Source organism: Lineus longissimus, chromosome 14 (assembly GCF_910592395.1).
Source record: "Lineus longissimus chromosome 14, tnLinLong1.2, whole genome shotgun sequence".
Classification (NCBI taxonomy): Eukaryota; Metazoa; Nemertea; class Pilidiophora; order Heteronemertea; family Lineidae; genus Lineus; species Lineus longissimus.
The window spans coordinates 13,928,140-13,955,591 of NC_088321.1; the positions used below are offsets into that span (position 1 = coordinate 13,928,140).

The 27,452-nt window shown below is 40.7% G+C and overlaps 1 protein-coding gene across 2 annotated transcripts; it reads right to left on the reverse strand.

The window, feature by feature from the left end:
• On the reverse strand, positions 1–27,363 carry LOC135499004 (uncharacterized). 2 transcript variants are annotated; one of them, XM_064789600.1, is made up of 16 exons: positions 27,231–27,363; positions 15,043–15,128; positions 14,347–14,509; positions 11,918–12,033; positions 11,271–11,420; positions 10,339–10,850; positions 10,129–10,245; positions 9,761–9,937; positions 6,785–7,004; positions 6,382–6,547; positions 5,952–6,073; positions 4,935–5,100; positions 4,508–4,629; positions 3,497–3,662; positions 3,077–3,192; positions 1–2,547 (listed from the first exon to the last, which is right to left on the reverse strand). In XM_064789600.1, exons 2-16 carry the CDS (start codon positions 15,059–15,061, stop codon positions 2,447–2,449), a joined length of 2,433 nt encoding a protein of 810 aa, XP_064645670.1. In that variant the 5' UTR covers positions 15,062–15,128; positions 27,231–27,363; the 3' UTR covers positions 1–2,446. The 2 variants fall into 2 exon arrangements, with proteins under 2 accessions (XP_064645670.1, XP_064645671.1); XM_064789601.1 differs by lacking the exon at positions 11,271–11,420.
• Positions 27,364–27,452: the final 89 nt, after the last annotated feature.

A 27,452-nucleotide genomic window follows, 5' to 3' on the forward strand; every position in this document is an offset into this window, starting at 1 on the left:
TATAAAACGGAAATGATGTAAAATGCCAGGAACCAATTAAAGTTGATAATGGTATGATTCATGGGTTGATCATCCAACAGCAATTAGAACTCTTTCAAAACAAAGTGATGTCCATCTCGAGAGTTGGAGTCTGCTCTTCGTTTTCCAGAGAACAGCCTCCCATGTTTCAAACGAATGTAGGTAATAAAGGCACTGGAAAAAAAGGCACTGGAAAAAAAGGTATGGAAAAAAAGGCACTAGGTAAAAAAGGCACTGGAAAAAAAGGCACTGGAAAAAAAGGCACTAGGAAAAAAAGGCACTAGGAAAAAAATCACTGGAAAAAAGGCACTGGAAAAAAAGGCACCGGGAAAAAAAGGCACTGGGTAAAAAAGGCACTGGAAAAAAAGGCACCAGGAAAAATGGCACCAGAAAAAAAACGGAATAGCCTATTTTCAGTACCCTCCGACCAGAAAAACTAGCTTGGATAGGCAGGGAATCCTTATAAAAAATGATACAAAGATCATTTGATTTGGTCGAGTAGTTTAATCAAATTAGATTCAGGGTTCCCTCACCAATAATCTATTTCTACAAGATACAATACTTTTTGACACTCTTATGCGACGACGCTGAGACATGATGACATGAAATCACCCCCGGAGCTCACCCATGTGAACTAAAACGAGTTGGGGCAGGTTTGCAGGTTTTTACCTAGAGAAAAAAACTAACAAAAAAACACATACACATATAGAAATGCACGGGGGGCACCCCATATGAATTTTGGGCCTAGGTGAATTTTTTACCTAGAGCTTTCCTGGTGCCTTTTTTTCCAGTACCTTTTTTACCTAGTATAGTGATTTCCTGGTGCCTTTTTTTCCAGTGCCTTTTTTTCCAGTGCCTTTTTTACCCAGTGCCTTTTTTCCTGGTGCCTTTTTTCCAGTGCCTTTTTTTCCAGTGCCTTTTTTACCTAGTGCCTTTTTTTCCGTACCTTTTTTTCCAGTGCCTTTTTTTCCAGTGCCTTTATTACCGTCTACCGTTTCAAACGGGTATTCACTTCATGAAGATTATCATCTTGAAGGAATTGTAATAATGTCATTAACTCGGAAATGGTATGAAACACCAGGAACCCTTCAGAGTTGATTCCCGGCTGCCACTTTTATTTTACACTTCAGTGAATTAAATCTACATGCAGTGAAATTCTGTTCAACTGAAATATTAGAAAATTGTGTCTAGTATAGCTACTGATCAAAGGAATACTACATTATACAATAGAACATACCCCAATGTCTTAACTCAGTGCTGAACGGTCAACTTTAGTTAAACTGCGCAATGGAACTTTCCCAATCAACTTGGAACTTGGACGATACCGCGGATTTCCGGTAGAGCAAAGGACGTGTTCAAAATGTGATAATGATAAAGTAGAAGATGAGGTGCATTTCCTGTGCCACTGCCCCGCATATTGTACACAACGTACAAAAATGTACGAAATGATTTCAACTATAGTAAAATAAACGTTATGCTATGCTGAGTAATCCAGACGTAATGAAATACGTTGCGAACTATGGTATCAAAGCGCTTGCGATAAGAAATATATAATATATTGTAGGTAGAAGCAAATTTAAAATAAATTTTGGTCCGTAAACTACTATGTAAGCTTATACGCCTAAATAAGGCTGGCTGTATCGTGAAACAGATGACACTTGAATAAAATATATACTATACTATACTTTAACTTTCTGTGAATGAATGTGTAAAATGTGCAATTTCATCAAAATTAGCATTTAACATGTTTGAAAGCTTGCTGTTGGCTTTATTTGGGTGATGGGCACTTTTGGAAAAGGCCCATTTACCAATGATTCGATCCCCTCGATCATGAGCCTTAATTAGACCAGCGGAACAAGCCATGCTTTGACATTATTTGGAAGATCAGTGCACGACGAAAAACTTTCCCAAACCATGCAAACCGTCAGAGAGAACAACAAAACAGTGGTTGCACTGGCAGACTTAACACTTCGATAGATAGGCTCGGATTTAACAACATTCAGCATTCGTCTTGAAGCTAAAACTATAGAGACTCCATTTTTCCAATCAAACAAGCATCAGAACCCATCCAAAATCCACAAAATTGTAAAAAAAAGTATAACTAGGGGGATATTGTCACCTTTGTCTGCATGGCCTCCAAAAAATATCTTGTCTAATATTTGGTGATTGAAAGAGTTCACTTCTACATGTAGTCTTCCATACGTTGGCAAATGGAGCTCGAGTCACTATAGTTTCACCTTAAATCGATTAGGATTTGCTTTCATTTCTATGTCATTCTTTTCGATTTCCTCATTTTTCAAGCGGGTCCAAGTAGAAAAAACTTATGAGTCTGTTTCTTCCAAAGCTATTCCTCAGTTCATTGTGGTCATCTACTGTATTTGTTATTGGCGCAACAGACATGACAGAGCGCATTTTCAGTTCAGTAACATTATTGTGCTTTTGATTCAGCACTTTGAGGCACTTTCCTCTCATCACTGGCCCTAACGTATGATTTCGATGGACCAGCTGTCGGTGTGTCCTCTCCATGTTCTGCAAGTAGATAATGAGTAGATGGATGAGGTCTTCTTAGTTGTTCAGCACATTGCATGTGATATATGTGTGATGAGGCGGCGGAACAAAGGGGGGGGGGTGGACCTGCAATTGCTGTCAAAACCTTCATTTGGGTGGGGGGTGGGGGGCAGTCTTTGTATACAGCTCCTCAAAGGAGTTTCATCGGCCTATTGACTTTTAAGGGGAATTTTCCTGTTGCATGGACACTTCTCTTTAAGGGGGCAAAGATCCTCACAGAGGGCTGACAGCATCTGCATTGGAGTTTCCAATCAAATTAAAAGTTGCGCTCAAATTAAGGAGATTTTCTCTTAAAAAAAGGTAAAACAGAATATAAAGGGTATTCATATTGACGGAATAAGTTAAATAAGTTGACTAACAACTGACTGTTCACTTTGCTCCTCCCACTGTGGGAATCACAACAGACGCGTACCGTGTTGCATATTATATAAAAGTTCAGTAGATGTAGCAGATAAACTACATCAAAAACGGCCTTAAAAATCCCTCTTACCTTTGTATTTCATTCCTTCCTCAAAGTCCTCTATGGCATGGACACAATCCATTTCACCAATCGCTCTCAGAGCGTCTTTTAATATACTGTAATTGCCAAGCTCAATGATCTTTTTCCTGCAATCGGACATTTTGAAGTGAAACTGGTTTTCCCGCCACACAGTTATCTCCACAGCTAAATATTGACAATCACCATACGGTCGCTAGAGATAATCACTACCGCATCTCAGGCCGATTCTCACATTCGTTCTTCCCTTATGTTCCATGGTGTTCTGGGATTAATAGCTAGAGAGCACTTGCTCTTAAACTACTTTTTGGACAACCTTCGTTTGCCCATACAACAATACTTGGGGCGTTGATTCTAAACACGTCACACTACTACATGCATTGACTTCACATAAAACTTCATGTGGTTACTTACCTTTCTAACAGGGGCAAAAGATCTAAGATGTCATCAGAAACGCACTCCATATCACTTTCTGAAGTAATTTGAATATGTATGAAGTAATGCTTCAATCTCTTAACATCCTGTGAAGTCAAGTGCATTTCCAGAACTGATGCCAGCTTTTTATGGGGTGGTATGATGACTGAAATGTAAGCATTGTGAAAAAGAAACTGAATTTGACGGGATTTTACTGTTCAACGAAATACTTAATGGCAGCAGTTGACAGACGCAGCAGTTATAGAATTGTTCTAGATGTTTCTGCCTAATTAGTTTTTTTTCCTTAGTTAACATCACTGCCCGTTCGGCTTTGGCTGCTGTACAAAAAATACTGGGCCGATTTCTTCAAATTTAAGTTTTTCTTAAATCTAATTTTGGAAATCAGCACACTGTTCAGGTAAGTGATTTGCTAATCAAGTCAAAGAAATATTTCTTCATTGGAGCCCTTTCACCATGTTGGTCTGGACGAGAGCTAATTTTTTTCAAATGAAATCGAATTTAGCATATCTGACGGTATACATTGAAAAACAATAACCCGAAGATTTCATCAATATCCATTGGGAAATAAAAGCAGTACAGAGGAGAAAATGCCAAAATCAATGTACTGCGTTAATGTACACAGAGTGTTTCAAATATTGAAAGACTCTGATGTACACGAATTCACACAAAATCTTTATTTCGTAACCATGGTTACTGAAAGTTGAACATCCTCGGGTCCGAAAATTTGACTAAAAAAAAAACTTTGAAGAAATCGGCCCAGTGGTTTTTGTACGCACAGCATGCACAAAAGGACAATGATATTTCGTTTTGAAGCCGATGATAATTGGCTTTGTTTCCTCTCGTATTCCTCTGATTTCCTGACATGAATAGAGTGCAGCGAGTCTGACTCAGTGCAATTATACTGGTCTTTATATGATACGATTATAAAGTTCAATAGAAGAAGCAAATAAGCGAGATCGGCAGCATATAAGGTGTTGAACTTATGCTTACCTTTACCTTCATGTTTCACACATCTTTCAAAGTCCTCTATGGCAATGACGCAATCCGTTTCACCAATCGCTCTCAGAGCGTCTTTTAATTTACTGTAATTGCCAAGCTCAATGATCTTTTCCCTGCAATCGGACATTTTGAAGTGAAATTGGTTTTCCCGCCACTCATTTATCTCCACAGCTCAACATTGACAATCACCATACGCTAGCTAGATATAATCTCTACCGCATCTCAGGCAAATTCTCACATTCGCTCTTCCCTTATGTTCCATGGGTGTTCTGGGATTAATAGCTAGAGAGCACATGCCCTTAAACTACTTTTTGGACAACCTTCGTTTGCCCATACAACAATACTTGGTGCGTTGATTCTAATCACGTCACACTGCTACCTACATTGACTTCACATAAAACTTCATGCGGTTACTTACCGTTCTAACAGGGGCAAAAGAGCTAAGATGTCATCAGGAACGCTATCCATATCACTTTGTGAAGTAATTCGGCGTTTTATGAAGTAACGCTTCAATCTCTTAACGGCCTGTGACGTCAAGTGCAATTCCAGAGCTGACGCCAGCTTTTTATGGGGTGGTATGATGACTGAAATGTAAGCATTGTGAGAAAGAAACTGAATTTCACGGGATTTTACTGTTTAACGAAATACTTAATGGCAGCAGTAGACAGATGCAGCAGTTATAGAATTTTTCTATGTGTTTCTGCCTAATTAGTTTTTTTTCATTAGTTAACATCACTGCCCGTTCGGCTTTGGCTGCTGTACAAAAAATACTGGGACGATTTCTTCAAATTTAGGTTTTTCTTCAATCTAAATTTGGAAATCAATGTTCAGGTAAGTGATTTGCTAATCAAGTCAAATAAATATTTCTTCATTGGAACCCTTTCACCATGTTGGTCTTGACGAGGGCTAATTTTTCAAATAAATATTCTAAAATCGAATTGAGCATATCTGACAGTATACATGGAAAAACAATAACCCGAAGATTTCATCAAAATCCATTGGGAAATAAAAGCAGTACAGAGGAGAAAATGCCAAAATCAATGTACTGCGTTAATGTACAAAGAGTCTTTCAAATATTAAAAGACTCTGATGTACACGAATTCACACAAAATCTTAATTTCGTAACCATGGTTACTGAAAGTTGAACATCCTCTGGGGTCCAAAAATTTGACTAAAAGAAATTTTTTTTAAAGAACTCTGCCGAGTGGTTTTTGGACGCACAGCATGCACAAAAGGACAATGATATTTCCTTTTGAAGCCGATTATGATTGGCTTTGTTTCCTCTCGAATTCCTCTGATTTCCTGACATGAATAGAGTGCAGCGAGTCTGACTCAGTGCAATTAGACTGGTCTTTATATGATACGATTTTAAAGTTCAATAGAACAAGCAAATAAGCGAGATCGGCAGCATATAAGGCGTTGAAGATATGCTTACCTTTACCTTCATGTTTCACACATCTTTCAAAGTCTTCTATGGCATGAACGCAATCCGTTTCACCAATCGCTCTCAGAGCGTCTTTTAATTTACTGTAATTGCCAATCTCAATGATCTTTTCCCTGCAATCGGACATTTTGAAGTGAAACTGGTTTTCCCGCCACACAGTTATCTCCAGAGCTCAATATTGACAATCACCATACGGTAGCTAGAGATAATCACTAGCGCATCTCAGGCAAATTCTCACATTCGTTCTTCCCTAATGTTGTTCCATGGGTGTTCTGGGATTAATAGCTAGAGAGCACATGCCCTTAAACTACTTTTTGGACAACCTTAGTTTGCCCATACAACAATACTCGGGGCGTTGATTCTAATCACGTCACACTGCTACCTACATTGACTTCACATAACACTTCATGTGGTTACTTACCGTTCTAACAGGGGCAAAAGATCTAAGATGTCATCAGAAACGCTATCCATATCACTTTCTGAAGTAATTCCAAACTTTATGAATTGATGCTTCAATCTCTTAATGTCCTCTGATGACAGCTGCATTTCGAGATCTAGCGCTAGCCTTTTATGCAGTGCGCACATGGCTGAAATTGAAAGGTATTGCTAAGGAAATTGATTTTCGCATTTAATCTTGTGGATGACATGGGTTTCCGGGCCAATACACTTTCCCGTGTTTTGTATTATGTGACGGAAAACTGACTATACTGGTTATCTTATTTTTCGTTGTAGTCCCCGTTAACCTCTTTAGCGCCAAAGCAAAACGCATCTTTCAATCAACCTACAAAAATTAGAGCTTTGCCGACAAAGAAAATAGAACTTACTCATTTCTTTACCCGATTTTGAGGCCTTATAGACACTCTTATCAGCACAGTCGGAAACAGCAGCACATTCTGTTTCAGCCCTTCCTTTTCCCAATCCATAGTCCACGTCCGTATCCTCGCATACCATTGCCTCCTCAGAATGTTGGCTCCGTGACTGGAGGTCCGTTGCCAAATCCTTTGATTCGGTTATTTTCTCTGTCATGTCTGTTCGTAGGGAGTCCTGCGGAAAGAAAGGTATGGCGTTTTAATTTGTCAGAGATTTCATGATGCATAAGTCTGCTCACAAATTGCCCTAAATAAATGGATTCGGGAGAAGCTCATGGCCACATGGCTTCGTAATTTTATAAATTCAGAATGACATATAAATTTCGAAATCGAAAATTGAGAAGTCGCATTTATATGTTTTGTTTTTAGATATTTCTCGGAAACACCGAAGCCTCCCTCATAGGATAACTACGTACGAACACAAGAGAGCACAAAACAAACAATAGGTTATCAGGAACAATATTGAAGGAGGGTCGAGCTCACTAATACCCTCGATGTCGACATCTTAATTGTTTACTGTCAGAATATAATTCTTGATATGACATTGATTTTGAGATTATTCTAATTTAAATCTTCTGTAAAAAATCTCGATATCAGGCTAGGGTTTACAAGTGTGCGCTTCCAACAAAAATATCTATAGCATATTACTCACAAAAGGGTATCTATTTATTTAAGTGTACGTTTTATTTCCAACTTTTATCTTCCCATTAGCTTTAAAAATATAAATTTGTACCTATTTGAATAGACTTAATTAATTAGTTTTTAATAAGAGGTCATTATTTGAGTTTTGAGCAATCCTACACACTTCACGATGCGACATATCGCATTCAGGTTTGTACTATCACACTGAGGCATGGTGCGTGCAGGTGCTAACGATCCGTTTTTTTCTAAAAATGCATTCCATTAAATTGGTATTGACAAATTAATGCCGTAAAAAGCCTCGGTTTACAATTGGTAATGGGCCTATCTCTGATTCACCGACCATTAGCCAAAAAGGTATTGAAATAAATTTTTGAAAAGAGTATATCTGCGCGACGAAAGTAATTGAATCTGCATGTAAATGTGGTAAAGTAAGCATTAGTTCAGAGGATCGCCGCTTGTCAAAGTGCTTGCAGTAGAACCCCAAACATCTATCTATACTATAATGCGCGTTGTGGCCGCTAAATAGGAGGCGATTTTTGTTTCAAAATTGGGCCTCGAAAATGCGTCGAATTCTTGCAACTTTTGGTTTCGTAGGTGTGGATCATAAGTAAGAGTGTCACTGAGGGTGTCATACGTCGAATATCTAGGTGGTTTTGAAATAAATAACAACTTTTCAGAGAGCACGTCGACTGGAGAGCTCCGCTCATTCTCAAAAGCATACACAAACTTCACGCATATTCTCCCTGCCACATCAGTATTAGCTTCCAGCACGTATGTAGTGCTATACAACCTGGTCCATGGTGCAGGGTATTAGCAGGGAGATTAATGATTAGCCTGTTCTATTTTAGTTCTATTCGAGAAACACTGACCTGAGTGATAAGGCAAATTCTGCAGAGTGGCCTACCGGAACATGCAGTCAGGGTATCAATAAACAGTTATGCCAGTATGGACAAAATATGTACAGTGCCCAGCGCTTGCTCTTTGTTTTATTCTTTACTGACTGATGTTGTCAGTTTGAATTGCGTTCTGCATCTCTCCATGCGCCTGGCTTTGGTCCGACAGTGGCATTGGGTACGGGAGTGGGTAGGTGATATGCCTAATATGTGAGGGTCTTATTTGGAACAGGACCTGCTATCACTGGTCTCAATGCATTGTGCAAAATAGCGTACTCCAATCAATCTATTGGGGGTTGCATGTAGATAGCAGCAATAAGTCCCTAAATGCAGTTAATTTCGTGTTTAACCTTTAATAAAACTTCAGTAACGTTAGAAATTTAATGTAGCTCAATCATCGTGCCCATTTAACTAATGTATATTACATTTCAACTTTGCCCGCTCCATGGGTATATGCTAGTATACTATAATGCGCGTTGTGGCCGCTGTTTAGGAGGTAATTTTTGTTTCAAAATTGGGCCTTGGAAATACATCGAATTCTTGCAACCTTTGGCTTCGTAGGTCTGGATCATACGTAGGAGTGTCACTGAGGGTGTCATACGTCGAATATCTTCGTGGTTTTAGAATAAATAACAACTTTTCAGAGAGCACGTCGACTGGAGAGCTCCGCTCATTCTCAAAAGCATACACAAACTTCACGCATATTCTCCCTGCCACATCAGTATTAGCTTCCAGCACGTATGTAGTGCTATACAACCTGGTCCATGGTGCAGGGTATTAGCAGGGAGATTAATGATTAGCCTGTTCTATTTTAGTTCCATTCGAGAAACACTGACCTGAGTGATAAGGCAAATTCTGCAGAGTGGCCTACCGGAACATGCAGTCAGGGTATCAATAAACAGTTATGCCAGGATGGACAAAATATGTACAGTGGCCAGCGCTTGCTCTTTGATTTATTCTTTACTGACTGATGTTGTCAGTTTGAATTGCGTTCTGCATCTCTCCATGCGCCTGGCTTTGGTCCGACAGTGGCATTGGGTACGGGAGTGGGTAGGTGATATGCCTAATATGTGAGGGCCTTATTTGGAACAGGACCTGCTGTCACTGGTCTCAATGCATTGTGCAAAATAGCGTACTCCAATCAATCTATTAGGGGTTGCATGTAGATAGCAGCAATAAGTCCCTAAATGCAGTTAATTTCGTGTTTAACCTTTAATAAAACTTCAGTAACGTTAGAAATTTAATGTAGCTCAATCATCGTGCCCATTTAACTAATGTATATTACATTTCAACTTTGCCCGCTCCATGGGTATATGCTAGTGTTCGTAATGCCTGGTAAAATCGTTTCACATGCATTTTATTTCTGTGAATCTTAATCTTACGGTATGCAACTTACAGTTCGAGTATCCGATGCGCCTGGCCTTTCTTTAGTTGTTCCAATAGGAAGACGAAGCAGAATGTTACCATCTTGCATCAGAGTCAGTGCCTCGATATCACCGTGCACGATAGAGCTTGGTAAGGGAATCTGAACAGGAAATTCTGCAAGACCTTGCAATGCGTCATCTCGTACGTCCTACAATCAAGTATGGATTATTCTATACTAGCTACGATGAATTATTACCGGTGTAGATGTCAGCGTTAACTTAAAGACCATGGCATGCGGTGTTGCTGTCCTGGCATTTGTAAATCAAAGATAGTGTGGCGGTTCCTTATTGGCAGACTCCCCCCCCCCCCTCCCACACCCCACAAATGTTCCATAAATACCTCAGTATTATGTTTACATCCATTGGCATATATCACGCTGACATTCACATCATTCTGTGGGTCCAGGTACAGACACGCCTCTATGATAACGCATATTTGCTGTTTCTGAACAAACTCCTGGAAAGGGAAGAGAGCACGCCAATTAGGGCACCATCTTATGTAATCAGTATGTTCTTTGGAATTCAATCGGTCGCATGCGGTTCAACTTACCGAGACGTAACTGTAGTCATTCATCAGAAAATATATATAGAAGGCACTATCGTCTTCGTCTACTGCAACTCTGAACTCTACCAGCACGTGCACATTCAAGAGATGTGTGTGATCTGTCGCTGGTCGCCCGAGCACGTAGCTAGAGAACTTCTTGACCTGAGCAGTGGCAGTCTGATTTCTTACATCACAGAAACAGGATCCCAATTTCGTCCACTTTTTCCCCCCGTCTTTCTTTCTGCAGATCAACATGGGTTCGGGTGAAACAGACCTTGCCAAACTAAGGTCCTTGAGTGTGAGAATTACTTGGTTCCTAAAGACAAGCCCTGGCGGGCCAAATTGGAACGGAAGGGAGCATTGCACGATGCGTAAGGAACGAGGATTTGTTATTCGTAGATGTCTTTTTTTTTCCGCTGGTACACGGAAGATCCAAAACACGACATCTGCATTTGCTACCATTGCATTCAGAGGAACTTGGAGCTTTGCTGTGCCGTTTCGCAGCTGCATTTGTCCACCTGCACTCAAAGATAAGTTTAGGGTTTATTTAGTTATTTCATCGTTATCGTTTCATTATTACATTGATTATTTTGCGTCTGAGTCAAAGTTGGTTGATTATGTACAACAGGGAGCCAACCAGCGTCAGATAGAGACTGGATTCGGTTTATAAAAGTGTTTCCTCCTGTCACTTCAAACACCGCAAAAACAAAAAACATTCATTGCTGACAGAAAACTTCAAATATATTTCAATTACTGTCGCCAACTCTTTTTAAACGATCTGTTGAAAGATTCTGGTGATTTTGGCATATATTCGCATACTTTGATACATCTGAGTTCATAATTACACCTCGAGAAACTTGGTAGGCATGATCACAGACTTTATATTAACTTTAAATAAATAAATAATTAACAGTGGTTCATGTGAACATCTATCTTACCATCATTTGTGATACGACAAAAAACTGCATTGTTGAGTACGACTCCGCGACGGATTTGCAGTAACGGCTCATACTTCCTTATCAAATCTTTTAGCTCTTCTACGCTTTCTACGGTCTTGTTATCGATAACCCAATCATTGTACAGGCCGTCTGAAAAATGTTTTGTCCCTGCGTGATTGACACATTTTTAAACAAATTTAATGAACTTGTTATTGCAACTGGTGACCCGAATAAATCTACGGTTGATGCGCGTTTATCTGTATATTCACATCAAGATTAAGGTCTTGCATATTTCATGCTTTTGTCTACGACACTTCCAGATCTTTTATGTTGTTCCATAAAATAATGAAATGCAAGCCCAACATTTTAGCCCCGCCCGAACGGTTCTGGTGAGACAACCAATACCGACAGTGATCATCAGGTACCAAGTTCTATTCTAAAACATTTGAAAAATCAAAAAACGAATTATGTGGTTTAACATGATTTTTGACTACTTCCACAATTTGCACTAACCCAAGCGGTTATGGTCAGCTCACAAAAACTGCTGAATTCAAAACGAGGCTTCGTTGGCGCATAATGCATTAGTGAGGTTCATTCTAAATCCAGGTGTTTTAGAATTGACAGCAAAACGTGACATACAATCTTACCTTCACTTTTCATTTTTTCTTCAAACTCTTTGATAACGCTTATGTGTGCAGGTGCCTTGATTCCTCTGAAAGCATCTTCGAGTATACTATATTTGCGCTGTTCAATGATCTTTTTTCTGGAATAGAAATAATTCCATCTAAAAGTTTTGTTATTATAGGCTCACGGTTTTATCAAACACTTGACTCGTGAAGACTAATAAACACCCGTAGCGGATTTGCAACCTCTATTTTTTATCATCATGGTCCACCAGCACCAGTACCACAAAAGCAACGTACACCATTCATGCCCATTCTCCAAAGCAACGATAACACTCAAGCATATTATCCTGCCAGTATAGGATTCCATTGCACGTGTATTGTTTCTGTTTCTGTTTCTGTTTCCGCTAACAGAGGAATAAACGGCGCTGGCTGCTGCTCGGGCCCTCCTCCCTCTATGATGCCTCTCAAAGTTCCTGCGGTTAGGATGCCTAGCTCACGTTGGTTAAATAACCACTTGTCCCGTCCTCTTTCGTGTCTCCTCCGTCCGTCTCCATACGTCCCTCCTCTCTCGACGAGTCGCTCTGTCGACCAGTAGGTGGTGGCTTCAGCTATCTCTTCCTCAATGAGGAGCGATTCGACGGTGGCGATGACGTCCGCCGGTGTCCGCGTTAGTTCGCCGAAGGTTTCTGCCATCCCTGCGAGCTTGTCGGCCCTCTCGTTATACTTGATTCCAGCGTGACCTGGGATGTAGGTTACCGTAATCGCAGCAGAGATGGTGTCCAGGCAGTCCTTCCATTCGACTTGTACCTGGCCCTTTTCCACGCGGCTGACCAGGCTCAGGGAGTCGGTGAAGATCGCAACCTTCTCACCAGGAGTAGAGTTGCGCTTCAGCCATACGAGCGCATCACCGAATGCCTCACACTCCGATCGATAGCTGCTGGAACGTCCCTCCCTGGCAGTGGACCACTCGAAGTGTAGCTTATTGTCCCTCCAGACAGATCCATTCCAAGCAGTGGTGTTGCCCCTCACGGAGCCGTCTGTGGCAATGATGGTCGTGAAGCCTTCCTCCTCTAGCCATGCCCTGACAAGAATGTGGTCGCAGTCACCAGTACTGTCGCGCCAGCTCCTGTCACCAATCTTCATCACGCTGAGGTTGTTGCCTCTGTAGCCTGTCCAGTTGATGAAATATACGTTCTTGATAGGGCATACGTGTATTAAATGTTCTCGATAGGGCATCTCGATAGGGCATACGTGTATTGAATGTACAGTATAATGTACACAAGTAGGCGGCAAGAATACTCGGAACAAAATGCCGTAATTGTGGCAATTCACTAAAGATGTCCGAGTCTTCTGTAATATAACCCTGTTTGATATTACTAAAGTGATTATTCATTTCCATTATGAGCCAACGCCCCAAGATCTAGTTCATGACGAGTGAAATGCCTTCAAGTGCTAGTCTCCGTAATGAGTGAATGGAAGAGACTGATGAAAGAGTCTATCTTCAAAACATCATCATATTTCAGTTCCTCGTATTTCAAAAAGGCGGCACTGTTGACTGCATGTGCTTTTGAACTTGTTGTCAATGTCTCAACTGTCAAAGAGACTTCAAAACCTTGAATGTGGCAGGACCAGTGGTAGTCCTGGTAACCTCGACTCTATCCGCCGCGCAGCGGAGGGTCGAGGAGGCCTCGTTGATTAACCCGAGGCGAGCCATAGTGCGTACAGTGGATGCACTGTCAATACCAAACGCTCTGGTATTCCTTGGCTTGAGGTTACCCATCTTAGTGAGAAACACCTAACGGGACACCTTAAGCCGACGGCCCCTAATCTAGTTCATGACGAGTGTAATGCCGTCAAGTGCCAGTCTCCGTAATGAGTGAATGGAGGAGACTGGTGAAAGAGCCTACAATTAAAACTGTTCAAGGGCCAAACTCACCGCGCTTCAAACCATCGTCTGCACAAACAAATATGATCATACAGCAATTTTCTATACGCTACCAAAACAGACAAATACTTGAAATGCAATATGACAGCCTTTTTTCAATTTTTGGAATTAAAAAACCCACAAAGTCTTGTAGTTTCGGAGGTGTGGTGTTTAACCACGGCGGCCATTTCAAGCAGGAATGGAGCGACGTCGATATAGATAGTTCTTGTCATACGCAAGGAGGTTGATTCATGCCACCACATTTACTAAATCCACAAGACACCACCACCACCACCACCACCACCACCACACCTGTACCATCACTAGCCACGCAAATACCTTCCGAAGGAAATTAGGAGTTTTTCCTTCTCCTTACTGTATATGCACGGAACGAGTTTTCCCGGGTCGCGCAGATACTAACAGCTGCACCACACCATCAGCAAAACTTCCAAGGAAAAGAAATACAAGTAGCAGCAACACCACAAATATTTGACATCGTCGAGCTATATGTTAACATCAAACTTACGTCTCGAGTTTTTGCCAGAGGGTCAAGAAGTCCACTATATTCTCTTGCTCTCGTCTTCCAACCCCGCACCCATGGAAATATTGCAGTAGCTGCTTTAGCTCATCGGATGTTACTTGTGTGCGGAGAGCTAATCCCAGCATGTTGTGTAGCTGTGTTATTTTGGCTGAAATACAAGCAGTGCAAAAGAAAATGAATTTCTGTCACTGTTAAAAGGCATTGGTTTACTTGTGGCTGAAGCCAGCCGACCTCATGCTCATTTTCAATAGTTCGTGGAATGCGTCCCAAATATTTGCATGCCAAGTCACACATCTGAATATAAATGAAATCACTTTGGTGAAAGGGTTCTAACAATTTGCTACAACTTTACGCTTCAATCCGAGGAAATGATTTGAAATCACGCTGAAATCATCACAGGACCAACTATGACTCTCTGTGGCTGATTCATGCGTGTTCGCCAATGTTACGAACGCCCAGAAGGCTCATTCCAAACTCGACATTTGAAATTCCGGGTTATGTTGTTCTTGCACTTAAAGTAACCTTGTAGATTGATTCCATCAAGGTTTTACCCCTTACTTTCAATATGTTCAATGCGTATGGTCAACTGTATTGTATAGATTGGCCAGCTTTTGCCAAGAGGATCTCGAAACCTGGCTAGGCAACATTACTGTTAACACTGTCACTACTAGATCAACCTACCTTTCGTTTCGGTCTCCATCTCGTTTGTGGTCTCTGCAGCCGATGAGTCTTGTACTCATACACGTGTAGAAATTGACAATTTCAAACTGAAAACCAAAACATCGCTCATCAGTGCCACTGATTCTAAAATACCTTGGTGTCACAAATTACAATACCAAACCCTATTCATGCGTGCAGAGAGTGTTTGACTAACTCAACCAAGACCCTCCTGGGTTATGATAGATTAGTGTCTTTCTATACATTTCGCCCATCTGATCATCGGGATCATCGTTGCCAAGTCTTACTCGATCTATACTGTCTCTGCCACAGTTGGCTCTCCAGTTACCTCTCAACAATGGGAACAATGGTCATATAATGGGACGTATCTAAGGTTGAAAACGTATGCGCGCAATATCATTGCGCGTTCTATTTTTTCAAAATGGTGGACCGGGTCTCGCGATACGTTTTTTTTCCTTGAATTTTGCCAGAATACGATCCATTCATAAAACAAAAAACAAATCAAAAAGAGGGTTTTCATTGCCTTAGTGACGCCGAGGAAGGTCCGATGCCGGACATAATAGATTCATGCGAGAAACCTGCATAAATACACAAATCCTGTTTGAAGTGAGGTGAAATGGTGCCATGATCAGTCGTGCTGTCACCTGATCACAGATCACAGGAACACTGGGCGCCCGTGACTGTGCCATTTATTGTTTTATATCTTTATCATGCATCTGTTTGACACTTCTTCTATTCAGTATACAGGATACTACTGACCAAATGCCCACTACAAAGCATCTTCAGTCGGACACAGGAATGCAATCTGGTGTTTTGAGTGACACCAGATTGCATTCCTGTGTCTGAAGATGCTGGAGATCTGTGTAGTGGGCATTTGGTCAGTAGTATCCTGTATCCTGAATAGAAGAAGAGCTCTGGCAGATACTTGTAACATATTGACGGCGGAAACCTTCAAATTCATAAAGCTGGTACAGGATCGACCAGGGATATTGGATGTCACGTCAAAAGAATACAAGAACAAGCATATCAAATCCCTAAATAAAATCAAAATTGCACTCCTCTTCCTCTGGACAAGCACTGTCAGCATATCAACAGTAGCCATCTTTGTATTTTCCCTCCAGAACCATCAAGGTCAAGGGGATTTTATTCTTGGGTAGCACACCGCAGATGCATGGATTCAATTAAAATAGAGAGTTAGATGTTAGTCTGTGCACTGTTTAGATACTTGACCAACTTGGCCACATCTGCCTTCAATACTTGGTGACCTAGAACTTTGAACAGTGTGCAGTCTGTGTCCGCCTTATACATCATATGCCACCCTTCCATGTGCCCAACAACAGCAGTACTCGTAGGTTATGGAATGCGAATTTAGGTCAATAGTCGGCGAGATAGTTCTGTACGTTTTTGCACAGCAGCCATAGAAACCAGCCATAGTTTTATCATGTTTGTCGACCTAAAAATTATATGACTGGACCAGGACAAGTTTTTGTAATAAAATATTGGAATTTGCCTTTATATTATATTGCCTTTTAAGTCTGAAAAATACTTTTGTCAGAAACTAAATGGCCGCCTTGTGTTAAAATTCAATATTCCTTTACCTGCGGCTGTGTGCGAAATTAGGTAAGTTTATGCCTGGGTGTACCTTCATAATGCTCTTTTGCAACCCACAATCATCCACTTTAGAATGTATAGCCCTAAACAAAAGCTTTGCCTTTTACTCAAAAACAATACAGTGTGCCAAGTTTTGAATGATTTTGCACCATTTTGCATCAAAGGCGTAGATGGCCATGCTGCTCGATTTCGCCCCAGAATAATTCACTTTTGAAATGCACCACCAGTCGATTCTAACGGCCAAGTCACTTATGTTTCCTCTTAGGTGCTGTATGGGCGGTTATTACCGCAAATAAAGACAAACCAAAGCAAAGACACTTGTGTAGCATATCAAGGACACGTAGATTGATACTCCTGGGTGGTTATTACCGCAAATAAAGACAAACCAAAGCAAAGACACTTGTGTAGCATATCAAGGACACGTAGATTGATACTCCTGGGCGGTTATTACCGCAAATAAAGACAAACCAAAGCAAAGACACTTGTGTAGCATATCAAGGACACGTAGAATGATACTCCTATGTGTGCCACATCAAAGACATCTGGACCATACATCACGTCAAAGATAACGATGCGAAGTCAACAGGCGGCGCCACTGTAATTGCTGTTAGATCAATAAAGTTTATCTTCAACGACAAAACAACGCACTTATTTTCATTGTTGTAAGCAACGTGTTTTACATGAAAATAGAAATGAACCTGATGAATTTGTTTATAAATTGTAAAAGCGAATAGGGCATAATAAGGCTATTTTGGAATCTGATAGTGATGATATAACTGGGCTTTAGGCCTAGTCATATAGATTTGGGATGGAGGAGGTAGCATTATTTCTGGGCGATCGCGTTGCTAGAGCCCTAGGTGAGGTCAGGATGTCTCTAGAACAGGACTGTGCTGTTGAAGAATCGGTGGTTTTTCAACTAGAAAGCCTATTACGTGACAGCATAGATATTTGTATCGGTGATGAGTCGGTAGAAAGGATATCAACCCTTCTAGCTAGTGCGCTGCAGGAAATTCGGGCTGTGGTTGATAATCAACAAGAAATTAATGGTGAATTGGAGAAGAATGGTCCTGGTGTTCTGCCTTGCAACAACCGTGGGCGTGGAAGACCGCGGTTTGACCTTCCACGGGAACAGATAGAGTATCTTTTGAGTAAGTCGTCTGTCATTCCAGTCTGTCATTCAAGCCCTGTTTGTGTTAGGCACCTAATGTTCGAAACCAAACATTGGCATGATTAGGCCCTACTTGTGAGAACTGTTCACTAGCCTAGTCCGAAGGTTGGTTAGGGTTCACTAGTCTGGAGGTCCACTAGTCCGAATGTTCACTAGTCTGATACGATTCAATACCAATACGTTTCAAGGCTAAGCCTAACTCTAACCTTAACCCTAACCCTAACCCTTACAGGTCGTTCAAGAAAGAAAAAAAGCTATTTCATTTATTTCTAGCTTCGCTACGAACATTTGGACTTGACTAGTGAACCTTATTGAACCTTCGGTCTAGTGAACCTTCAGCCTAATGAACCTTCGATCTAGTGAGACGTTCCCAGACTTGACTTGTAGCCCTAGCACCATGGAGGTGCTAGAATCAACCTTTAGAGTATGCGATGGGACAGTCACAGTCTGGTACTATTACAATTGTAGGTGTCTTGACCTACCAGCAAACAGTATTGGTGCGGTATCTATGTTTTAAGAGTCCCAAACGCGTATTATCTTATATACAAGTAGGCCTACAGAAATAATTACTATTTTATAATAAAAAATCCTACATGAATGCAGCATACAGTTTTCTATTTTTCACTTCCAGATGAGGGCTTCAAAGTTGGGGATGTAGCAACAATGCTAAACACATCAAAGCGCACAATTGAATATCGAATGAATGAATATGGCCTTTCCGTTCGGTCCCAGTACACAGACATAGATGATGACCTTCTTGATACAAAGGTTTTTTCAGTGTTGTCACTCTTTCCAAATGCAGGTAACTTTCATGCTTCCCCTTGAAATTGCATTCATCATAGGCTATTTAGGACCTACATGTATTCTATTTCCTGCTCAACTGGCTACGCTCACTAGGACGTGTGTAGACAAATCTATTCAATAGTAATTTGGCCATAGTTATCCTGTTACATGTACATGTAACAATGAAGTAATGAAATGATTTAAAAGAAGAAGGTGCAGTAAGATTATAGAGTATTAAAATGTTTATTTATTTATGTTACATCAGGTTACCGAACCGTTGAAGGGGACCTTCGAAGGCAAGGCATTCGAGTGCAGCAATACCGTCTGCGTGCATCGATGTGGAGGGTAGATCCCAATGGTGGTACTGTACGTAGAATACGCAACATTCGAAGGAGAAAATACAGTGTCAAAGCACCGCTGTCTTTGTGGCATATAGATGGACATCACAAGCTCATTCGGTAAGATATTAAAGATAATGTACTGGTACATGTAATACAGAAGATGAGTACCTTATAAGAAATAAACATACCCCAGTCATTCCTTTTCTTATTTCAGATGGAAGTTTGTCATTCATGGAGGCATTGATGGGTACAGTCGCCTAATCGTGTATTTGAGATGCCACACTGACAACAAATCTGCAAGTGTTCTCAAAGTCTTTGAAGAGGCAGTGGAAAGGTGGGGATTACCATCCCGAGTACGAGCAGACAAGGGTGTTGAAAATCGGGATGTTGCCTTCTGCATGCTTTCCCACCCACTGAGAGGCCCTAATCGTGGATCTTTCATTTCTGGCAGAAGTGTCCATAACAGCAGGATAGAAAGATTGTGGAGGGATGTGTATGCAACGGTGGTTTCATTGTTCTACAACCTATTTCATCATTTGGAGGACCTTGGTTTGCTTTGTCCTGACAATAGAATTGACATGTTTTGCCTGCACTTTGTGTTTCTGCCTAGAATAAATCGAACATTAGAAAGGTTTCAAGATGTTTGGAATAACCACAAGATAAGGACTGCAGAGAACCGAACACCCAGGCAACTGTTCATCAGAGGCCTCACAAATATTCGTGGTGATCGGTACCACATTGCAAAGGAGTACTTTGAAACCCTTGATCAGGTAAGTTGCAATGAAAAATTAGTATTGATGCTATTCCTTGATCAAATTAATAGATACTTGTAAAGTGCCTATCAAAAATAGATAAATATCTATTATATGTAGTCAAAAATAGATAAGGCGAGCGAGCTTATCTATTTTTGATGATGTCATACATTGATGTACTGTGCTTTTTCCTTACAGGAATCTATCCCCCACTATGGATTGGATATGAATGCACCTATTCCAACTGAGCCTGAGGATGACGTATCAAATGCAGTTCATGTTGATGCGGTGGATTTGCCACTTTCTGACGAAGAGAGGACGGGACTTCAGGAACTGTTTGATCCTCTGGATCCGCATGATTCATGTGGTATTGACACATACCATCATTTAAAGATGCATGTTACACATCACTTATCCACTGGAGAGTGAACATTGTTTTGCAGACACGTACATGATACAAGGAGTACTTATCTACTCCTGATGATACACATTTTAAAGATATTCCAGATAGGCTTATGTCTCTGATATCTATGTTTCAGTTTTGTCATTGTTTGAGTTTTTTTCCCTTCTAATCCTATACATTGGTGGAAAAGCATCTACTTTACACTTTCTAAAGTTCCCTCTAAAGTTATAACCTAAAACGAAATGGCCAGGGCCATTGTGCTCACCTCTCATATTAAAGAGAAACTGTGACCTTGAAAAGTTGATCAAATCAAAAACATAACTGTGTGATATGTCATGTATCATTATTAGATGTAACTGATGATAAAGCTTGGTGATGTTGTTCTGTAGCACTTTTTCTGCTCTTAGTTTTATACCGGACCTAAATTTGGTATCCCAAGTGTTAATGTACCAATTTTCAGGTCCACAGTACCAGTAGGCTACGAAACGTGCCCTGCTAACAGACTATTATGACGATGACAGATGCTTCGGTATAAGATATACTCGCCTCCTCTGAGGTGAGCTTACATGTACACACAAATAAAATTGAGAAAATAGACTACATATGAAATTCGAACTTGACTATCAGCCCGACAATGAATATATAATTTGAACACATGAACAACAATACTTTTATCAAAAATATATAAAAGCCAAGTACCGGTAGACAGAACAGAAGTACTACCGGTGCAACAGTCACCACTTCACTAACAAGTCTACCGGTACTGATAAAATTTGAACTCTACTACCCGTAAATGAATAAGATGATGTATACAGAAATTCAGTGATGTCAAAAATATCACAATTTCGAAATTTGGTTGGAATTTCAATGGTATAAAGGCTATCATATACAGACCTGGAAAAAAGTTTCTTGGCCAGATGACTGACTGAAGTCATCAGGTCAGAAATACAAGTTTAAATTTTGAGTCCACCAACTAAGTACTCTCATATTAAAGAAAGAAAGAAACCTTACTTTGCATGGATAAAGTGATCCCTAGGCAGCAGTAGCTCTGCAAAGTAAGGTATCTAACTGAACATGTTGAATTATTGAATTGATAATTATTTGAGGACTCAAAACTAAAACAGGTGGCCAAAAAGCTTATTTACAGTACTGTTTCACAACAGGAGCTCTTAGGATTATACTACATCCCAAAATTATCTGTCGCAAACGTTTCGGCTTCTGCTGTCAAAACTACTTGGCCAAGTAACTTTCAGTAAAAATTCCCATCCCGGCAGCAATTTTGTGTACATTCAATGCATACAAACTGGCTCAACGGAGTGGGAATTTTTACTGAAAGTTACTGAGACAGATCTGTGAATACTTTATCTACGCTGCTGAAACTCAGCATCATAATTGGCCAGGTTTTATAGGTGAATAAAATTCAAACTTCAATGAAATTGGCCTAGTAGTTTTGACAGCAGAGGCCAAAACTTTTGCGACAGATAATTTTGGGATGTAGTCTAGTCATTGAATAGTTACAGGTTCTTCATGGTATTTTTGAAATTATGATATTTTTTTCAAGATATTTTGTCCACATCACTAAACCCTGGTAGTTAATCTTGAATAAAAGTGTCAGACACAAAGCTCAAGTCAAAGAGCTGAGCCATGTCTTCATAATTCCTGACAGTTAGGTCAGTGGCCCTTGGAATTGGCAGCTTGAGGATATTTGCACATGTTGAAGATGTGCACAGCATTGAATTAGAATTGACAAACACAATCGATGGTGTTGGAGCAAATCCAAACACAGGCATCTGTGGGCAACCCGTTGTGTACTGAAGAATTCTCTCTAACGTGATTGGCCTTCTTTCTCCAGCTGAAAGTAAAGATCAAAGCTTTATAATGATTTCCATTTCCTCTTCTCTTTCATTTAAACACTCTTCTCCATGATTGAGTAACGTCCATTTTGTTCGCAGGAATCAATACTCCCAGGTCAGATATCGTAGGTGGCACATGGCACATAGTGTTTAAAAGGTGACAACCTCTGTTAAACAAACTTACGTTATTTCAACATTCAAAGACATGGAATGATTGTCAATTTAAAAACAAAATATTAGAAGAAATATTGTGGACACTAACCCGCCACATCCCTCAAGTATTTTACAAAGGTAGCAAATGTTGCTACTTCTCTTGTTTTCATGTTCGTCCCTTCCTCCGAATATATTGGACGAAATATATCAATGAATGTGGCCACTTTCAGTTTTGGTGGAGAAACTTTGGTGCTGAGGAAATTTGCCACAACAGGCTTTGCATCCATCAACTGCAAAGACAAAGATGACATGCACTGTACAGCAATCACCTGGCTCAATGCAATTCAGGAAACTTCACTAATCAAGAAGACAAAAATTCATGATAAAACGTCCTAGAAATGATTCTTCATAAATATAATACCCGGTATTTAATACTGAGTATGACCTAGGTACCAATTGTTTGGGTACAAACTTTCCAGGTGCCAATTTTCCAGTTTTCATGTTACTCCTGCAGGGCTCCGACTTGACGGTTAAAGAACTGTAGCCAGTTTGGATGTTTTTGACAATAGTAATACTTTTATGAGGCAGATAAAAAACTGAGAAATTTTTAGCCAATGCCATATTTATCGCAGCCAATGTTTTGTAGCCATTGGCTCCGTAAACAGGCCTAGCTGGAGCCCTGCCTTGCATTGGGTACAGTACTAATGGTAAGAAACTTCAGAATTATTCACCATATACATACCTGCTTCAGACCATATAGGTCAAAGCCTTCCAAGAACTGCTGTAGTTCTGGGCCAATTTCTCCGATTCCCTTCATTTTCTCTATTTCTTCATCTGAGAAGAATGCAGGAGGTGGCCCACCCTGCAGAAGTGAAAGAGCTGAAGAAAAGAAATGAAAATACTGTATATTTGGTCGACGGTTGGGCAGTGTCATTGTACTCACATCTCCCAAAGACAGGTTATTAGAAAAGATAGATCGGAAATGGCTAGCTATCTTCCAGTACTATCTAACCAATTAATGCCAATAGTGGCATGCAAAGGGAGTATAACTGGTCAATATAAGGTCAAATTCAACCAAGATGTCAGTCAAAACATAAGCCGATTTATGCTATTTGACCTATGTTACCTTGACAAGCAGGTCAAATCAAAAAACACTTAGTGATATGTCATGTATCATCATTAAATGTATCTATGATGAAGATTTTGTGATGATCAAGCCCATGGTTACAGAGGTATAGCACTATTTAGCTAGCCTGGTACTATATACTGTTTGATGGGCAAAGACTGCAGTGAAATGATGGAAGATCGATGACTCTCACCTGCTGCAATTCCAGCGAATTTGTATTTGCTTTGTTCTAAGAACAGCTCGTTAATAACCAGGCTCTCCCCTGAACCAAAGATTACGAGCTTGATGCCCTGGAGGAGAAGGGTCAAAAATTCCCGCCGTGGACCTCCGAGATCTGCAGCTAACTCAGATATGAAGTTTACTTTCATTGGTAGGCGACGATTAATCTTGGAATCCATCAACTCATCGTAGGCCGACTTCATGACATCATTCCTCGAGACAAAAATGTCCAACACCTCTCCGTCCATGGCCATTGTCCTGTCCTCATCAACATCGAGGGGTCTACCAACAATAAACTTGTCCCTGAACATTTCAAGGATAGTTTCCTTATTTTCTGAAGCTTCACTGAAGTATAAAAAGTCAATGATTATGTAGGAATGAAGAAATTTCTTTACCCCTACACACTGCTATCATCCCCCCCCCCCCCCACCCACGTTTAATTGTCATACATTTTGCTGAATTATTTATTGTTCACTTACATGCCATCTATGATGGTCTTCACTGACCATTCTTCGGGTACATCAGGCACACTTTCAATCTCAGTCTCCTCGGGGGTATTCAATGGTGGGGTGGGGTCAGTGTTCATGTCATCAAAGTCCTAAATAAATAGTAAAATAGTGTAATAATCTCCAATACACCTATTATCAGAATGTTTTTAAGCAAATAAGACAAGAAACAGTCAGCAAGCTAGCTTCCACCAAGTAAAATTATAAAAGAGCTTTGAGTTGATAATAACGCTAATAATTGAGTTCATTATTATGTAACCTACTGAGGGAATCTTCAATTGTTCACAAATGATTGTTCACAAATGATTCTTTAAATGCAGCCTAAAAGTCAAGAGTCCCAACACCAAGAGATTTGATTCTCACCGTGCATGAAATCATGTGGTCACGTATGGCAGTAACATTGACCAATACGCCACATGTTCGACAGATTTCCTGGTCTTCTTCATGTTGCTCGGCCTCGTGGAGAAAACTAATCTCCTCCTGCATTGGTCGCAGGTACAACCGGCTATTGGTACTCGCTGCCATGGCCGTCATTTTTTGAATGGAGAATGAACCAGTATGAATGACTTCTAATATGGTCCTACTTCCTTCACGGGGTTTCAACACTTCAAAACCACCGCCACTTTCTAGGAGGGGAAATACACTGGAAAGAAGAAATTGTCAGCATTAAAAAAATTATAACACCATTTCACTGCTTCAGCCCTAATTATTTAAATTCTGCCTAAAGATTACATGTAGCTCCCAATAATTCTTCATTTAGAAATAATGACAATATCAGGTTCTAATTTCAGAAGTCCCCCCCCCCCCGCCCCTTCCTCCCACCAATACAAGTAGATCCTACAGTTTTCCAGAACTTGTGAAAAGGGCGAAGAGTGGTTTTGGGGACCACAGCTTTGCTGTGTGTGGCACAAGGTTGAGTAACCATTTGCGGGTTCACATCCGTTAGGCAGAGACTATTGACATTTTCATGAGACTTTAATCCATGGATAGCACTCTTGTAAAAGACTTGTGCTATTATGATCATTATATTAGCTTGACAAACCTAAAGATCTTCCTCTTAACATCTGCAACATCATCCGTAGTATGGAATGCAATCTTCTTCTCCCCCAAACCCATGTCATATAAGCGGGATTTGGTGGAAGAAGAAGGCACTGCTTCATTGTCTGGTGATGACAAACACACAAAAGTGCGTGTCACCGTATAATACCTCTCTGAAAGAGACAAAAAAGTACATATAATTTGAAAAAGGGCTTGCACCTTCATGTCTTAGTGAATCTTAAGAAACTTAAAAAGCCCTCGACATTGTGTTCATGTACATGTATTACTATTAACAAGAGGTGAGATCTAGAAATGTATCATTTATAGTAGGAGAAGGTGTCACTGTTCTAATTGAATCATCCTGCCATCTAGTTTTACATTCACATCATGTGGTATAAATGAGAAGCCTGGCTGAAAACTTCAAGCAGACAAATTCTGAAGAAGACTGCCTACAAACCTGACCCCTTGCTGAACTGCCTGCTCCCTCTTGCTGCTGCAGAAGACTGGGCATTTACCTAGAGTGTCAACAACGGAAAAAAACATTGAAAAGCTTGTACCAGTTAAATCATAATTTGTTTCTTCAGTCAGTATTTTGTCATCGGCCTTATTTACTGCTGTTTGATAGAAATTGTAAGAAGGATTTCATTGGATATATGTAATATATGTGGCATGAACATTCCCACAGGACTAGGCCCTACATTAGAAGACATGAATGTTTTGAAGAGAAAGCCAATACGTACATTTCTTCGAGATGAAGGCCTCTGATAGGGGCGAAACAGATTTCTGTGTTCTGCCATTACACTGGCGTAGGATCCTGAAAGTGGAAATTAACTTTCTTTTAAACAAATATTGAATTGTGGGTTAAAAGGCATGCATACTAACATGCTATACTGCTGGTAATATGACTATCATCTTAGAGGAAATCAATTTGTGGCTGATAAGAACATTCTACTGCATCCTCACTATCACATTTTAGGCCTTGGCAATAGCCCCTGTATGGTAATATGGTAGGTCATAGCAGACCTAGGCCTAGCCTATTTTAGTGATGGATGAAAATGCCTAGGTTATATAGACCTAGGCCGGCCTGTCTACTTCTGGGGCAATACGTCTCCGTGATTTGCCCTGTGGTGACTGACATATGATTTCTGTCCAAGTCTTGGCATTATTATACGGCCATCTATTTTGAGACAGAGTGCGTTATTGTACTGTACTATACTGACCCTAGGCCTGGCAATAGCTATAGGTAAACTGTAGGTAGACCTAGGTCCCCTATATGCCATGAGACCACGGGGCCCCAGGCCTATATTCAAAGCCTCTCTTACCTATCCCAGCTCCTAGACCAGCTGTTGTAGGCCTCGTCGTCGTGCCGGTAGTCTGGGTAGAACTGCCAGCAGCAGCCGTTGGAACCCTAGGCCTAGGCCTAGCAGCAAGCGGAGGTCGGGCAGCAGCATCGAGACTCCCCGTCATGGAGTTCACAGCACCTGTCATAGCTGCCACAGTGTCAGTTGCACGAGCCTGGTCAGCAGCAGTGTCAATGACATTTACAATGTTGGCATTATCATGCCTGTTGACGTTGTTGTTAATGTTATTCGCCACCTCTCTCCCCATTATTCCAACAACTTGTTGAAGGAGGTTAACACAGTTTTCTAACTTATCTCTATCCATGGTTGTGATATACTAGTATGTTTGTTTGATTATGTTGAAAAGAAAGGGGATGTCAAAATACGACAGTTGCAATAGTGACATAAAACAACACGTGCATTTTCCCGCTGGTCGCTTAAATCAACAAAAACCTGAAGATGTCGATTCCCAAGACGGTGGCGCCGCCTGTTGACTTCGCATCGTTATCTTTGACGTGATGTATGGTCCAGATGTCTTTGATGTGGCACACATAGGAGTATCATTCTACGTGTCCTTGATATGCTACACAAGTGTCTTTGCTTTGGTTTGTCTTTATTTGCGGTAATAACCGCCCAGGAGTATCAATCTACGTGTCCTTGATATGCTACACAAGTGTCTTTGCTTTGGTTTGTCTTTATTTGCGGTAATAACCACCCAGGAGTATCAATCTACGTGTCCTTGATATGCTACACAAGTGTCTTTGCTTTGGTTTGTCTTTATTTGCGGTAATAACCGCCCATAGTGCTGCTATAGTGAAGCTATGCATGTAACGTGTAGTGTCTTAATCTGTACACTAACACCGGTCTGATGGAACTATGGAAGTGAAGTATGCCTTACCTGGTGGTATCCTTATCGTAAATTTTGAGAATATATTATATCCACACTGACCTTCGAGAAATATCTGGTCAAATTGGTGGCACAATTTGGTGATCTTAGCATCTTTTAATCTGCTGAAGAAAGGAAACTTGGGATTCCCCGCCGGGATTCCCCTAGTTCGTCACGTGCCGATGCTGTGCTCCCCCCCCCCCCCCCCCTCTCCCGCGGACGCCACCTCTTCTT

Excerpts from the sequence above, each read along its gene's own strand:
- LOC135499004 (XM_064789600.1), bottom strand. Across the intron at positions 7,005-9,760 it reads GCGCATCGGATACTCGAACT|GACTCCCTACGAACAGACAT; the intron begins GTAAGTTGCATA and ends TTCTTTCCGCAG. Across the intron at positions 3,663-4,507 it reads TGTGAAACATGAAGGTAAAG|TCATCATACCACCCCATAAA; the intron begins GTAAGCATAAGT and ends CTTACATTTCAG.